This window comes from Scyliorhinus canicula, chromosome 1 (assembly GCF_902713615.1).
Source record: "Scyliorhinus canicula chromosome 1, sScyCan1.1, whole genome shotgun sequence".
Taxonomy (NCBI): domain Eukaryota; kingdom Metazoa; phylum Chordata; class Chondrichthyes; order Carcharhiniformes; family Scyliorhinidae; genus Scyliorhinus; species Scyliorhinus canicula.
This window is the reverse complement of record NC_052146.1, coordinates 141,279,267-141,296,833: the sequence shown is the minus strand read 5'-3', so window position 1 is coordinate 141,296,833 and position 17,567 is coordinate 141,279,267. Positions and strand designations below refer to the sequence as shown.

Sequence of the window (17,567 nt, the reverse complement as noted above, 5' to 3'; positions counted from 1 at the left end):
AATTGGGTACTCTAAATTTATAAAACAAAAAAAAAGAAATACAGCAGGGAGGAAGAAAGGAATAATCAGAAATGAAAGAGCAAACAAATGGTTCTCTTTTACAAATTAGTGAGTTACTTTTCTTTCGATTCTCTTTTTTTTTTAAATTGAGTACCCAATTCATTATTTCCTTCAAAGGGACAATTTAGTTTGGCCAATCCACCTACACTGCACATCTATGGATTGTGGCGGTGAAACCCACGCAAACATGGGGAGAATGTGTAAACTCCATACGGACAGTGACCCGGGGCCGGGATCGATCCTTGGTCCTCGGCTCCGTGAGACAGCAGTGCTAACCACTGCGCCACCGTGCTGCCCTTGCTTTCCATTCTCACCAAAGGCCAACATTTTCAACCTGTTCATGAATATAATTGTCTAACTTTGTCACATTTTAAACTGTTTCATCTCATAACAAGCACGTTTTCTGTTTGTTGATCAGGTGTCAGTCAACTGAGGATCGATTGTGGCACACTTGCCTGCTAGCTCGTACTCCATGTGTTATCAACTTGGTAAAGAGCAGAAACATTGTTTCTAGAACCTAAAATCCAGGTATTTACGAGAAGTATTAAGCCACAGGCTTCAGATTGAATAGGAATAATTTTACTGCACAAAAATCAAACATTGTGTATTAACCAGCCAGTTATATTAAAAGATATCAATAGTAGAATGAACACAGGTGCTTAGAACTTTCTAACTCAACTTGTATTCTACACTCATTTGACTTGCATACCCAATAACGCAAGCTGGTAACCCGTTAGAAAATGGTCGATTAACCACTTGATCTGAGCACTGTTTCAAAGGTTCGTATCAGGGCTAGGATTTCTTGGAACTTCTGTTCACTTTGGGCAAGGTAGTTCCTTCAAGTCTCTGCTAACGCCCCACAGTAGTAGAGTCCCAGTTCAGCACAAACATCATTGGTGTCTTAAGTGTAGACACCTCATGTCTCCTTGATCTAGTATTCAATTCTGCAGTCCTACATTTAAGCTCACTCGCTCTACTGAGCTTGGCTTACCCGAGAAGCTCAACTCACTATCAGTAGTCCCTCCGTTAACTTGGCCTTTAAAATCTGCTCACCGACACAAGTGAACTCTGCATTAAAAAATTTTCCTTTCGTCAGCTTGTTCTAAACCAAACTGCATGCATGCTAAACTCAACCATGGACCTACTGAACACTGTAATTAATTTCTGGTTGACCCTCTTTTTCCCTGTTGGTTATCTCACAGGCAGCTTGGTTACATTTACCAGAAATCCTTCAGTGAAATCTCATTCTTAAAGGGTCCATCAGCTCATCATAAAACTAAGTTTGTTCCCCCAAAAGCACATGGGCCATCGTACACTCCAAAGACTTGAGCGCATAATTTAGGTGAACATTTCAGAACGGCCTTTCAGATAAAATGTTAAATCTAAGTACCATTTGCTTTCTCAGGTGGGCATAAAACATCAACACTTTTCGAAGATGAACAGGGAGCTCTCCTGGTCAAGACCTATCCTTCAATCAACAGTACTAAACAGGCTTTTGGACCATCACACTGTTCATGGAAGCATGTTGTGTGGTACACTGACTTTCACATTTCCCACAGCAGTGACTTCATTTCCAAAAGTATTTAATTGGCTGTCAAGTGCTTTGATCATGAGGTCATCAAAGACAATATAATTCAAGTTCTCTCTTTACATGAAAAAATTATTTAAGCTTGAGATATGGGACCTGAATATTATAAATACACAGTTTCCACTAATCTTCAAGTATACACCATAATTTTAAGAGCAGTCTGTGGCTTCTGGCCAAGAAATTTGATGAATGGAGGATTTTAGGAATATTGGTGTCTACATATTGGGACAATTTAAGGGTTAAAAGCCTGGGGGTACAGTGCGTTCTACTGCAGTGGTCAAAGATTTTGTTTTGCTTCCAGGAAACAGCAGGTGAAATTGACCAGAGGAATGTTTTGAGTGGGGAAGTCCCTGGGGAGATTATGTGCTTTTACAACATGCTGAAATAATCTGTTTTCAGCTTGGGGAGATGAGATAATTGATGGGTGGAACCCAGGAATGCAGAGAGGCAGCTATTTTTGGAGAAGGTTCTGGGAGAGAGGGGAACTGGATCTGATCTGCCTGACCCAGAGTCCACAGTTCTCTCACAGTAGGATAGTTATAAAAGAGTAATAATATGTAAAGCAGAGCAGTCTTGTCTGTGGACTAGGAAGATGCTGAAACATGCCAGATGAACCAGCCTTTTAAAGACAATCAGTGAGAGTCTGAATGGGTTCTAACAGGAGTCCAAATCTGTTTTATAAATTATTACTCTATGCCATGTTAATGGAAGGTAGATTGAGAGCTATACGTTTCTTGTTGTTTAGTGGGAAATTAGGTAGTGTTAAAGGGTAATTGGAAGCGGTTTCATTTTTGGGAGCGAAGCTAAACGTTCATTATAATTTTTTTTAAATACCAAAACGCGGGCCTGCACTGTGGTTAACGCTGCTGCCTCATGGCACCTAGGACCCAGGTTCGATCCCGGACCCGGGCCACTATCCATGTGGAGTTTGCACATTCTCCACGTGTCTGCGTGTGTCTCACCCCCACAACCCAAAGATGTGCAGGGAAGGTGGATTGGGCATGCTAAATTGCCCCGTAATTGGGAAAAAAAGAATTGGGTGCTTTAAATTTTAAAAAACCCAAAGCCCTAATTCTTCATGCAATCACTCCGAGAGCGAATCTTTCTTTCCAGTCTTACAAATAAAACTAAAATGCTGGGGTTTCAGTCCAGAATCAGAGCGACTGTCAGGGACCGATCTCAGATCGGACTAAAATCACAAATGTTAATTTCCTAGTAAACAGGAGTTTTTGATCCTAGGTGAAGCTTGCCTAATCGATTAGATATTTCTAAAGACCACAAATTCAAATTTCTTACCATACAAAAAACCCAATTGCATGTATTTGCTAACATTTTGTCTAATGGACATGTAGATGTGACTACTTGTGAATTGAATTATTACTGTAAATAATTTGGGATAAAACTATTGGGATTCACACTTCCAGAAACATGTTGAGACTTTGCATATGCCATTTTATCAATTACATTTACAAACACAAAATTAAACATCTCCAAAATCATATTTATTTTTATCACGACACTCTGAAAAGTCAGGTAGCAGTACAAGACTGCTTAATCCAGCAAAAATGGTTATTGCACAGAACACAATTGCTAATCCTTTATTTCCATCATTGTGAAAGAGAAGATTACAGGAAAAGTACAGCCATGGTACTGTAGAGAAAAAGGTCCACGGATGGCTCACTGTGAAAATGTCAAAACCCAAAATTGCAATAGTCTGTGCAAACGTAGCACCGCCAACCCAAAATGCTCCTCCGATCTGAGAGTAGATTTCCCACAATTAAAGAGACAGAATCTCAAGTACAATAGTAGCTCCCTTATAAAAACATTCAAACTTTCGTTAAAAATGAATGACATACGGGATAAAGTTTGCCTCCTTTTAAAGTTTTGATACAAATGAGCGAGTATCTTAGCAAATATCACCAGTGAACAGTAAAAATCAATGGGCACTGCGTCGATTTCTGCGTTTCAAAACACTTTGCCGGAATAAATCCTTCTCCCCACGCCGTCCCCCAACCTCTCTCTCCCAGACAAAAGCAGGACCACTTAACATGGGCCACACCAAGTCACTATCGCGATATCAAAAGCCCCACACAAAGTTCCACCTTGTGCCATTTAGGAGATAGACAGAAATATCCATAAAATAAACGCTGCAAAAAGACTCTTGAGCCCTCGCACCACTTGAGTCGAGATGTTAAATTTGGTAAGAAGATGCGGTCAGCAGAGTTTCATACCCCACAGGAGTAAATAATAATGCAACTACGCGGATTCAAGGGGGGGGGGGGGGGGGGTCGGAGCCTTCCCTCTCGACACCGAAGGCCTCGCATGTGTTTGTGTCTCTGATCGACTGACAAGTGCGTCCCCCTCAAAAAAAATATTCCACCATCTCTCTCCGCGGCAGACCACTCGCCTCAATGCCCTCCCCCTGCCCCAATCCCCCCCCCGGTGTATTTCCATGTCTCGGTTTGAGATTTGTTTTATATCCATCCTCCGCTAACCCGCAACAAAAATATGACGGAATAATAGCGCCCAAGGGTTTGGCGGGGGGGAGGCGAAGGTGGCGGATTTGCCAGACCTACCGTGTGCGCCGAGCCTGTGCATCTGGCGGCGCAGATCTCCTCCTGCTCTCTCGGGTCCGCCATGTTGGTGGCACCAACATCAGAATGTCACGCAGACGCACGCAAGCACAGCCGAGCGCGCGTTACGTCATGACGTTCGCACGTGCGTCACGCGCACAACGTCGGTCAGGCGGAGTGGCGGGGCCAGGGAAGGCCCATGCGTTTCTCCAGCGTGGGGGTGGAGGGGAGCAGGTCACGCGAGAAGTCAATTTTGTGTCGTCCCGCCCTTTTGAAAGGGGGAGGGGCTGACCATTTTCTGAAGTGAAGTCAGCACCAAATACAGGGGTTGTTTCAGGGAGATGGGGGCCCATCCATCCATCCATAATTAGCCATAATCCACAAGGGGCTCCAGGCATCTTTAAAAAAATATACATGCGAATTAGAAGCAGGAGTAGGCCATTGGGTTCCTCAAGCCTTTCCAGCCTTTCAACAGGTCATGGCTGATCTGATTGCGGCCTCGTCATTGTCATTCCTGGCAGTGGCGGACTGGCCAGGGTGTCAGCTTGCCCGATGGCAAGTGGGCCCCTGATGAAGTGGGCCCCTATATCAAATAAAAATGCAATAAAGAAACAAACACAGACAACTGTTTTAGTAATAAAAAGGAATAACAAAAAAAAGAGAACAGGACACAAATAAGCAGTGCATGAAAAGGAATGAAGCAGGGGAGGTAGTGGAAGGATGTGGAATAGGGGGGCCCGGGTCGGGCATAATTAAGGAAATTCCATGTTTTCAGCAAGAGTGTGTGAATTTAAAAATTAAGTTACAATTCGTGATTTGAGATGGTCGGCAACTTCAAAGGATATCAAGCAGTAGTCTTGGTTCAGCCGGTACATCGGTCCGGGGCCCGGAGAGCCAAGAAGGGCCCTTAAAAATTATAATTAATTAGATAAATAAATCTCCAACTTCTTTCCTGAGATTTGTATTCTAACTTAATAAAATATAATTGTTTTTAAAAAGAGCAATACCAAATAAAAATGCAATAAAGAAACAAACAAATAATCACTCAGTGTATGAAGGAACGAAGCAGTGTTAAACGGATGTGAAAAGAAGTGGAAAGGGGGGGGGGGTGGGTGGGCCTGGGTCACCCGGGTCGGACATAGTTGGAAATCCATGTTTTCAGCAAGAGTGTGTGAATTTAAAGATAAAGTTACAGTTTGCGAATTGAGATGGTCGGCAACTTGAAAGGATATCAAGCAGTACATAGGGTCGTGAGGTCACCGAAAAGGAGAAGCGGTACCTTTGACCATGAATCATGAGGTCAAAGATATTCAAGTGATAAGCCATGATCGGTAAACTCAAAGGGTTGCGACTTGTAACACTACACTGGTATCAAACTGGACATGTTAACTTTGGTCGTGGGACTATTCTTAATGTCTTACCAAATGTCGGACCAAACTTCTAAGTTTCAACAGTTGTCTCAGTTGCTTGCTGGTGTGAACACTGGACAGTGGATTGTCTCCTCTTCTGAAGCTGCATAGGCCACAGTAGTATTGACTAATGAACATACCCTATTGAAGTGTAAGTAAGTTATTTTATATTTTTTATCAAGTAGGGGTTTATTTGGCGTTCCTTCAAGTTATTCTTGCAATCATCAATATTCATTTTTCCCAATGTGGGCTATTTTTAATTAAGTTTTTATTTCAGGAATATTACCCCTACCAGCATGGAAAAGAAAAAGCATAAATCTGGGTCACTAAAACGCAAAGAACAAAAAGAAGCAGAAAGGAAGGAATCAGCCAATCGATGCAGGCCTATTACAGAGTTTATAATACCACAAGCACAATCCACATCAATATCCAGTTCTGCAACAAATAATCAAGAAGCAAGAAACAATGCTCATGGTGATGATGCAATGGCACGTGAGTTACAAGAACAGAGAAAAGCTACTTTGAATGTAGAGACAAATACAAGTGCATCCATTACTAATCAACCCAGGCCCAATATTTCTTCTGGCTTCCTTGTTCCGGTATCTGTACTGCCTGTAGTTACAACATCTGAACACATAGCTTCAACTAGTGACAGGGAATCATATATTCCTTCAAGCATAAATGACTTGGTTTCTGAAGCACATCCTGTAAATGAACCTACGCAAGAAAATGAAAGATCAATTACTGGAATCTTCCAATATCCATCACGAGCAAAGCTAAAACAGTTTTTTGCTGAACATCCACTTCAGCCACTTGATGATCTGCCATTTGATGCTCGTTTGTATGAGAGGGGAAATTATGAATGACTCAGTCCCAAGAAAATGGCTAACATATAACAAAGAAAATAGATGCTTATATTGTTCATTATGCTTAGCCTTTGAGTTTCCCAACACTTGTGATCCATCACCCTTTGTACGTGGCTTTAGTGACTACAGCCGTATTAGCCAGAGCATGACTTTACATGAATCGACAACACACGTCACAAAAGCTCAGCAATATATCAGTGTGGTTAATGATGGCACCTTAGATAATTTTTTTGCAGCATCACTAATTAAAAGGAAAGAAGAAGTATTGAAGCAGAGAAGTATTGTCCTGAGGATTATAGACATCATAAAGATGTTAGGGAAGCAAGCACTTCCTTTTCGAGGTCACAGAAATGAATTGGCCTACACTCTAGATAATGAGGTTCTGAATCATGGCAATTTTTAAGCTACAGTGCAGTTGATGGCAAAATATGACCCCATTACGGCAGCTAACGTTTCTGCAGTGCATACATACCTGAGTAAAACAACTATAAACATGTTAATCAAAATTATGAAGAATATGATACAAGAAAGAATTAGTCATGAAGTTTCTCAAGCAAAATATTATTCTATTCAGGTTGATTCAACACAAGATAATTCATCCATCGATCAGTTTAGCATTATTATTCGGTATGTGCTTAAAGGTATTATCTGTGAGTGACTACTTTCAGTTGTGCCAAGTAATGGTACAGGACAGGGACTTTTTGATCTATTGATTGAAACATTACAGCATCTTAAAATTGACCCCCAAAAATGTTTATCTGATAGCACAGATGGCGCTGCAAGCTACCATGGCCAGTATAATGGTTTACAAAGTAAAATTGCTGATGTAGCTGATCAACATGTTCATATATGGTGCTATGCCCATGTCTTGAATTTGGTGATAACTGAAACAACAAAATGTTGTGTGCCTGCAGTTTCTTTTTTCAATTTGCTCCAGAATATAGCAACTTTTGTGAAAGCATCATACAAGAGAATGGCTGTATGGATAGAAGTTGTTGGAAAACATCTAGGACAAGAAAAAATGAAACGATTAAAGCTAATTGGTGAGACCAGATGGTCAGGAAAATCCAATGCAGCAACAACTATATTTGGACGTTTTGATGATGCCGCTGCCAGTACTTTCGTAAATCTATTGACATGCTTATCAATGATACAAGATTCAGAAAAGTTTGGAACAAAACATGAAGCAAATGTTTTACTTCAAAGTCTTCAAAAGTTTGAAACCATATTGATAGCATTTACTTACTTGTATATATTTGAAACTGCAACCCCGTTATCAAGTTATCTACAGACAAGTGGTTTAGATATGTTTACTGCATGGAGTTTGGTAGATTCAGCTACAACAAAGTTGAAGGAACAGACAAGAACATTTGATAACGTTCACAGCAAGGCTTTGGAATTTGTAAATAAATGTAATGACAGGATTTCACAGATGAATATGGATGAAAATCAAACATTGGAAATTGATGCACTGGAAACAGCATTGCCAGTTAAGAGGCAGAGGAAGAAGAAAAGAATAGCAGATGAGCTTATTAATGATGAAAGAAATTCCTCAGATTCTCTTGCTGATTTTCGAGTAAATGTGTTTAACCTAATAATGGATCGCATTGTCCAGTCACTAGAATCACGCTTTGTACAACACAAACAGTTGTATAAAGATTTGTCCTGCTTGGACCCAGCAAAGTTTAAAACTATTGCAGAGAAGGGCCTTGAAGATGAAGCATTGGAAGGTATTATTAAGCTGTTTCCACAAATCAGCAAAGATCAAGTAATATTGGAATTGTTTTCTTTTGCTTCAAACTTTGATGTATTAAAGCTATTGCTTAATGATGGTGAGAATATGGATTCCAGTTGCAACAATTGTAAAATTTCCAGCACTTGCCCATCGTGTGTACTACAAATTGTGGCCTCCAACAGACTTCATTTTTTTTTTTAAATAATTTTTATTGGAATTTTTTGAAAAATATTTATCAACAAAATAATAATAATAACAATAATAATAATAAACACTCCCCAGCACCCGTAACAGCGCATATAACAAACCCCCCCACCCCCCCCCCCCCAAAGCCATTAAACAACAAAATAAATTAACAATAAGCAAATTAACTTAAACACTATCCCCCTCAACCCCCCCCCCACCCCCTCTCCCCCCCGGGTTGCTGCTGCTGCTGACCTAGTACCTTATCGTTGAGCCAGAAAGTCGAGGAAAGGCTGCCACCTCCTAAAGAACCCTTGTACCGACCCCCTCAGGGCGAATTTGACCCTCTCCAACTTAATGAATCCCGCCATGTCATTAATCCAGGTCTCCACGCTCGGAGGTCTCGCATCTTTCCACTGCAGGAAGATCCTCCGCCGGGCTACTAGGGACGCAAAGGCCAAAACATCGGCCTCTTTCGCCTCCTGCACTCCCGGCTCCACCCCAACCCCAAATATCGAGAGTCCCCAGCCTGGCTTGACCCTGGATCCCACCACCCTCGACACCGTCCTCGCCACCCCCTTCCAGAACTCCTCCAGTGCCGGGCATGCCCAGAACATATGGGCATGGTTTGCTGGACTCCCCGAACACCTGACACACCTTTCTTCGCCCCCAAAGAACCTACTCATCCTAGACCTGGACATGTGGGCCCGGTGCAGCACCTTGAACTGGATGAGACTAAGCCTCGCACATGAAGAGGAGGCGTTCACCCTCTCCAGGGCGTCCGCCCATGTCCCCTCCTCAATCTGCTCCCCCAGCTCCACCTCCCACTTAGCCTTCAGCTCCTCTACCGACACCTCCCCCACCTCCTGCATTACCTGGTAGATGTCAGACACCTTCCCATCCCCGACCCACACCCCCGAAAGCACCCTATCCCTTACCCCCCGCGGGGGCAGCAAAGGGAACCCCTCCACCTGTCGCCCAGCAAACGCCTTGACCTGAAGGTACCTGAACATATTCCCAGGGGGGAGTACAAACTTCTCCAGTTCACCAAGGCTCGCGAACCTCCCGTCAATAAACAGGTCTCCCAACTTCCTAATGCCCGCCCTGTGCCACCCCAGGAACCCGCCATCCATGTTCCCTGGGACAAACCGGTGGTTCCCCCGCAGCGGGGCCTCCAGCGAGCCCCCCACTTCCCCCCTGTGTCGCCTCCACTGCCCCCAAATTTTGTGGGTAGCCGCCACCACCGGGCTCATAGTGTACGTCATTGGAGGGAGCGGCAGCGGCGCTGTTACCAGTGCCTTCAGGCTCGTGCCTCCACAGGATGCCATCTCCATCCGTTTCCATGCTGCCCCCTCCCCATCCAATACCCACTTACGTACCATCGAGACGTTAGCCGCCAATAGTACCCAGAGAGGTTGGGCAGCGCCAGCCCCCCTCTATCCCTGCCCTGCTCCAAAAAGACCCTCCTTACCCTCTGAGTCCCATGTGCCCATACAAATCCCAGAATGCTGCTGCTCACCCTCCTAAAAAAGGCCCTCGGAACAAAAATGGGGAGGCACTGAAACAAAAACAAAAACCTCGGGAGCACCATCATTTTAACGGACTGTACTCTACCCGCCAACGACAACGGCAGCATGTCCCACCTTTTAAATTCCTCCTCCATCTGCTCCACCAACCTAGTAAAATTGAGCTTGTGCAGAGTCCCCCAGCTCCTAGCCACCTGAACCCCCAGGTACCTAAAACCCCTCACTGCCCTCTTTAGCGGGAGCCTAACAATCCCCTCCTCCTGATCTCCTGGGTGTACGACAAACAGCTCACTCTTGCCCAGGTTCAATTTATATCCCGAGAAACTCCCGAACTCAGCAAGAATCTCCATCACCTCCGGCATTCCCCCACCGGGTCTGCTACATACAACAGCAAGTTGTCCGCATACAGCGACACTCGGTGCTCCTCGCACCAAATCCCTCCACCTCCTCGACTCCCTGAGAGCCATGGCAAGAGGCTCAATTGCCAATGCAAGGGGGACAGGGGCACCCCTGCCTCGTCCCACGGTGGAGCCTGAAGTACTCGGACCTCCTCCTATTTGTCGCTACACTCGCCATCGGGGCCTCATACAGCAACCTCACCCATTTAATAAACCCCATCCCAAACCCGAACCTCTCCAACACCTCCCACAAGTACCCCCACTCAACCCTGTCAAAGGCCTTCTCCGCATCCAATGCCACCACAATCTCCGCCTCTCCTTCTGCTGCCGGCATCATTATCACATTTAGCAGCCTTCGCACGTTAGTGTTCAGCTGCCTCCCCTTCACAAAACCCGTCTGATCTTCATGTACCACCCCCGTCAACCAGCCCTCTATTCTAGCGGCCAAGATCTTTGCCAGCAACTTGGCATCTACATTCAGCAGTGAAATCGGCCTGTATGATCCGCACTGCAAGGGGTCCTTATCACGCTTCAGGATCAGGGAAATCAGCGCCCGAGACATCGTCGGGGGCAAAACACCCCCTCCCATGCCTCGTTGAAGGTCCTAACCAACAGGGGGCCCAACAGGTCCGCGTATTTCTTATAAAATTCAACTGGGAACCCATCCGGTCCCGGCGCCTTCCCCGACTGCATGTGGCCAATCCCACTGACCAGCTCCTCCAACTCGATTGGCGCCCCCAGTCCCTCCCCCTGCTCCTCCTGCACCCTTGGAAATCGGAGCCTGTCCAAAAAACTCTCCATTCCCCCTCCCACCGCCGGCGGATCCGACCGGTACAATTCCCTATAAAAGTCCCTAAAGACCTCATTGACCTCTGCCCCCTGCCGCACCACATTCCCATCTCTATCCTTCACTCCACCAATCTCCCTAGCCGCGTCCCGCTTACGAAGTTGATGCGCCAGCGTCCTGCTCGCCTTCTCTTCATACTCATAGACCGCTCCCTGCACCTTCCTCCAGTGTGTCTCCGCCTTTCTGGTGGTCAATAAATCAAACTTGGCCTGCAAGCTACGCCGCTCCCCCAGCAAATCCTCCTCCGGGGCCTCCGCATACCTCCTATCCACACTCAACAGCTCCTCCACCAGTCTCTCCCTCTCCCTCCTCTCCCCCCTCTCCCTATGGGCTCGGATGGAGATCAGCTCCCCCCTAATCACTGCCTTCAGAGCCTCCCACGCCATCCCCACCTGGACCTCCCCAGTATCATTGACCTCGAGGTACCTCGCGATACATCCCCGAACCCTCCTACACACCTCCTCATCAGCCAACAACCCCACGTCCAGACGCCAAAGCGGCCGCTGATCCCGCACCTCCCCCATCTCCAGATCCACCCAATGCGGAGCATGGTCTGAAATTGCAATAGCCGAATACTCGGCCTCCTCCACCCTCGGGACCAGTCCCCTACTCAAAACAAAGAAATCAATGCGGGAATAAACCCTGTGCACACGGGAGAAAAAAGAGTACTCCCGAGCCCTCGGCCTCCCAAACCTCCAGGAATCCACTCCTCCCATCTGGTCCATAAACCCCCTCTACACCTTGGCCGCCGCCGGCCTCCTGCCTGTCCTTGAACTAGAACGATCCAGTAGGGGATCCAGCACCGTATTGAAGTCCCCCCCCCCATGATCAAGCCCCCCACCTCCAGGCCAGGAATGCGGCCCAACATACGCCTTATGAAACCAGCATCATCCCAATTCGGGCGTACACATTAACCAACACCACCCTCTCCCCCTGCAGCTTACAGCTCACCATCACATATCTGCCGCCACTATCAGCCACAACCTCAGACACCTCAAACGCCACCCTCGTCCCCACCAGGATCGCCACCCCCCCGATACTTCGAGTCGAGCCCTGAGTGGAAAACCTGCCCCACCCACCCCTTCCTCAGACGGACCTGATCCGCCACCTTCAGGTGGGTCTCCTGGAGCATGGCCATGTCCGCCTTCAGCTCCTTCAGATGCAAAAACACCCGGGCCCGCTTAACCGGCACATTCAACCCCCTCACGTTCCACGTAATCAGCCGGATCAGGGGGCACCCCTCCCCCGTCAACTAGCCATAGCCCATCGACTTCTCGCCCCTGGCCAGCACCCATTCGGCCCGTTTCCCACGGCGATAGAACCTCACCCCGACCCCCCCCGACCCGCACCAACTCCTCCCTGGCCAATCCAGCAGCAACCCGGTATCCCCCCCCCCACCTCCAGGCTAGGACCCCTCCGAGCCGCGACTCTCCCTCCACTGTACTACCGTGAGCCAGCTGACTTCTGCTGACCCCGGCAGCTCCCGCTCTAACTCCGACCCCTCCCGATATGAGGTCCACCCTTCTCCCCTGCATCAGCTCCTTGGCACCGCTTCAGCACGGGAAACCCGGTCTAATAACCACACCCCTCGCCACCAGCTCCACCCCCTCGTCCCACAGCGCGGGAAACCAGAGAAAAGCCCGCGCTTTCACACTGCCCCACCCCACCAACTCAGCTCCCAAACAGCAAGTCCCAACCCAACCACCAACTCCGTACAAACAAAGACACAGATCAACCACAAACCCCAGTACCCCCCTTAGAACACAAAACCATAACCCACATCGTCCGAAAGCGAGAGACAAAACAGAAACAAACAGAATAACCCGCTACAGCATAAACAATGATACAGAAATAGAAAAACTCCCACAGCCCCCAATCTCTAGTTCGAGTCCAACTTTTCAGCCTGCACAAAGGCCCACACTTCCTCTGGGGACTCAAAGTAGTGATGCCGGTCCTTGTAGGTGACCCACAGGCGCGCAGGCGGCAACATTCCGAACTTCACCTGCTTTCCGTGGAGCACTGCCTTCGTCCGGTTAAACCCGGCTCTCCGCTTGGCCACCGCCGCACTCCAGTCCTGGTAGATACGCACTACCGAATTCTCCCACTTACTGCTCCTCACCTTCTTGGCCCATCGCAGAACACACTCCCGGTCACTGAACCGATGGAACTGCACCAGCACCGCCCGCGGGGGTTCATTCGCCTTAGGCCGCCTGGCCAGTATTCTGTGGGCCCCCTCCAGCTTCAGGGGCAGATGGAAGGATCCTGCCCCCACCAGCGAGTTCAACATCACGGCCACATAGGCCAGCAGGTCCGACCCCTCCAGCCCCTCCTCGAGGCCCAGGATCCGCAGGTTCTTCCTCCGTGACCGAAGCTCCACATCCTCGAACCGATCTTGCCACTTTTTATGAAGCGCCTCGTGTATCTCCACCTTCCCCACGAGGGTCAAAACCTCCTCCTCGCGCTCAGAGGCCTGCTGCTGGAACTCGAGTATCGCTGCACCCTGGGTTGTCTGGGTCTCCAACAGCTTACTAGTCGTCACCTTCAGGGATTCCAACAGCTCCCCTTTCAGCTCCGTGAAATAGTGCAGAAGGGCCGCCTGCTGCTCCTCAGCCCACTGCCTCCACTCCTCAGGGGCTCCACCGGCCGCCATTTTGTCCACCTTCCCCCGCTTTTCCAGGGGAGCTGCTGCCGTTTTTCTCCTCGCCCCACTTCGAGTCCGCACCATAAATCCCGGGGGGGTTTTGCTCCAGACCCCTTTATCCACCGGGAATCGTCGAATCAGCGCCGTTTGGGGCCCTTAAAAGAGCCCACAAGTCCTATTAAAGCGGGTGCTGCCGAATGTGCGGCTTAGCTCCGCATAACCGCAACCGGAAGTCATCCAACAGACTTCATGACAAGGCATATGATAACCTTTATGAACTTTATAAAGTCATCTGCACGCTATCAGTTACTCAAGTCCAATGTGAGAGGACATTTTCAAAGCTAAAGATCAGAAAGACAAGGTTAAGAAATTCGCTGTCTGAGGAGAATTTGGAATCATACATGTTGCTATCCATTGAAAAGGAATTGTTAGATGAATTGGATGCAGAAGCAAATATTGGCAGATTCGCATAATCATCTAGCGAACACAAACGGTTGCTCTTAATATAGTGGACTGCATGCAATGCTCTATTGTGCTTTTGACCTATCTGTTAATGTGTAAATTGTGCTGTAAACTATTTAAAAATATCAACCAATTACTTAAAATTTAAAAAAATTAAAAATTAAATTATAACATTCTGTATTTATATTTGGTATCTACTGCCAGTAATATGTACAGTACATGTACACTGTAATTACTAAGAAATACACATTTTTTTCTACAAAAATTTTAATTGTACCCTTTTTTCCATATGTATTTTTTGAAAATCTTATTTATTCATTATGAAAATTAAATGATAGCATTGTAGTTGTGGATGGGCCCCCTTTGTCTCCTGGCAACCAATATTTTTAGACCCAGTTCGTCACTGATTCCTGGCCATCCCTCTGTTCGAGTTTCTAATGTCATACCTGTACCACCCAGTCCTTCTCTGACCTGGCCTGTTCTTTATCCTGATATTGCACCTTCCATTGTCACCGGCAACAGTCCCTCTCACTGCGCCCTCTCCATTGGAAAGTTTCTCAATTTCCACTTCTTCCCTTCAACTAAACGCCTGCGAGATGCTAAGACTGATTTATTGCGGACAAATTCAACGGGTGCTGGAAATGGGGGGGGTGGTAGTGGTGCAAAAACACACACATGGGAGGTATTCGGTGTCGACAAGAAAGAATCCAATCCTCCCTGCCACCTACTGCTCTCGAAGTTTGAATTTGCATAGTTGCCATAGAAGAGTCACATTGAACTCAAAATCGTCACTCTGTTTATCCACAGAAGCTGCCAGACCTACTTGGAATTTCAAGAACTCTCCCTTTTTATTTCAGATCTCCAGCATCATGAATGTTTTGTTCACCATGGGTTCTTTGTTTTGTCCAGCTGATTTTAAAGACTGTTCAACATAGCAAAATTTCAAGAGTTATAATCCTCTTTTCATTCGGCCTCTTGTGCTTCCAGCTCTCACACCCATACAGCACAATGCTCCATATTAGGGATTTTGTAAGTTGGTTTTCAAGTGCAGATCAATGTTGGGTGTCGTCCATATTTGAAAAATGAAATGAAAATCGCTTATTGTCACGAGTAGGCTTCAATTAAGTTACTGTGAAAAGCCCCCAGTCGCCACATTCCGGCGCCTGTCCGGGGAGGCTGGTACGGGAATCGAACCATGCTGCTGGCCTGCTTGGTCTGCTTTAAAAGCCAGCGATTTAGCCCATTGAGCTAAACCAGCCCCTCTACTTCATTCAGTAGATAAGTTGTAGAGCAGGCAATTGCTAGCCTTATCTTGATTTTAATGCTGTATACCTGTAAATGTGTTGGGTTCCTGAAATACTTACAAGAAAGACTTATAACAGTAGTGTATTCACTAGCTGAGCAGCTACTTCATGGCAGGTGACACAGTGGTTAACACTGGATTGGATTGGATTGGATTTGTTTATTGTCACGTATACTGAGGTACAGTGAAAAGTATTTTTCTGCAGGCAGCTCAACAGATCATTAAGTACATGGGAAGAAAAGGGAAATTAGACAAAATTCAAGAAAATACAAGAAAATACATAATAGGGCTGTGGTGATCACAAGTTAACCAGATGCAACACAACTGAGCGACCACTAGAGGGAGCACGGGAGAGCCATATAAATACATCAGGACAGGAAGTGAGGACACACTCTTCACAGCAGGCGGGCTGGTAAGCAGGACACACAGCAAGCAAAGCTGGTAGTTAGCACTGGAAGGTAGTTCTAGGTCGAGCTCTGGAAACTGAACGAACTCACAATAAAGCATCTTCTCCACACTTGAGACTACGAGCTTTATTAAGATACGAGGAACAACACATGGTACCCAGGAGTGATTTCAGACGCTTACGACAGGACAACTCAGCTGCAGATACAGAAAGCACAAAATGGCATGGAAATCTCCTACTGGACATTTGACTGGGGAAGACATCGCTAATTCGAGGATGTGGCATGGATACCCACCTCAGCTGGACACGACTGGTAATGTAATAAATGTCTGGAAAAGGTTTAAACAAATGTTCGATTTTTATCTCATAGCTAATGATGTTGCAGAAGCCTCAGACAAAATTAAAATAGCAATTCTCATCGAAGGGCCTGTCAATAGGAAAGTGTATAATGGATTTAAATACTCAAAAGGTGAAGACAGGAACAGCTTACAAACGTTACTAAACAAATTTGAAGAGTACTGTGATAAATTTGAACAGCAAGGCATGCTCACAGTCCAACCTGCACAGAGACTGAGTGATGCAAGACTTAAAAAATCACAAAAAGATCAGGAAATCGCGAATGCACAGTACAGATCAAAAAGAAGAAATAACAGGAATTTTTCACAAAGCCAAAACGCTGAAATCCAGTCCAGATCGGAAAGAAAAGGTAACTTACAACTTTTAGAAAGAAAAAACGCTGAAATCCGCGATAAAATGGCGTCGGGGCACATTTTGCAGTCTCTGGTAAACAAAGAACTACAAATCGCGTCTGCGCATGCGCCGGAACCGGAAGTCGCGCATGCGCAGTTTACAAAAGATCGCGGCGCCGATCGTTATGCGCATGCGCAAGCCGCGCATGCGCAGTCAAAAAAAGTCTTCGTCGCGGACCGTCATGCGCATGCGCAAGCCGCGCATGCGCAATGGACACCGAACCGCACAAGGAAAGAAAGCCGATTTGCGCATGTGCAAGTCGTTCCTACGCGTGACGTCATGACGTCTGAGAATCCTGACCACGCCCACTTAAAAGGGAAATGCCCGAAAATTGAAAACAAGACACTTAAAGTGGTAAAACCAAATTTTCTTGCCTCAGAACACAGAAAAACGCCTGAACTTAACCCAACAGTGAAAAACAACTTGCACAAAACCTTGGAAAAAGCTGCCTTCACCACACACAGTGAAGCGAACAAAAAGAATTCCGAAACAACAAAAGATGATTTGTTTTTCGACGATTACCTCTCAGACCTGACTGGGTCAGTCGGATATGCTTATCACAGCATCAGCGACACGGTCGCAAAGTACAACACGAACCAACTCGTGGTAGATGAATCCAACCAAAATGATTTGGTTTTCAAAGAATACTACTCAGACATGGCTGAGTCAGTCGGATATGCTTATCACAGCATCAGCGACACGGTTGCAAAGTACAACACGAACCAACTCGTGGTAGATGAATCCAACCAAAATGATTTGGTTTTCAAAGAATACTACTCAGACATGGCTGAGTCAGTCGGATATGCTTATCACAGCATCA

The 17,567-nt window shown here is 46.4% G+C and overlaps 1 protein-coding gene across 5 annotated transcripts in view; it reads right to left on the bottom strand.

Annotated features, from left to right (window-relative positions):
* LOC119968075 (zinc finger MYM-type protein 4-like) overlaps positions 1-17,567 on the bottom strand; it is a 385,591-nt gene that overhangs the window by 153,889 nt on the left and 214,135 nt on the right. Inside the window, exon 1 of one of the 5 annotated variants that reach the window (XM_038801170.1) lies at positions 4,225-4,309. The exons of the other annotated variants lie outside the window; for them this stretch is intronic. Coding sequence (XP_038657098.1) covers positions 4,225-4,287 — 63 coding nt within the window. The 5' untranslated portion in view covers positions 4,288-4,309. Of the gene's footprint in view, positions 1-4,224; positions 4,310-17,567 lie in introns of those variants that run through there. 5 annotated transcript variants of the gene reach the window in all.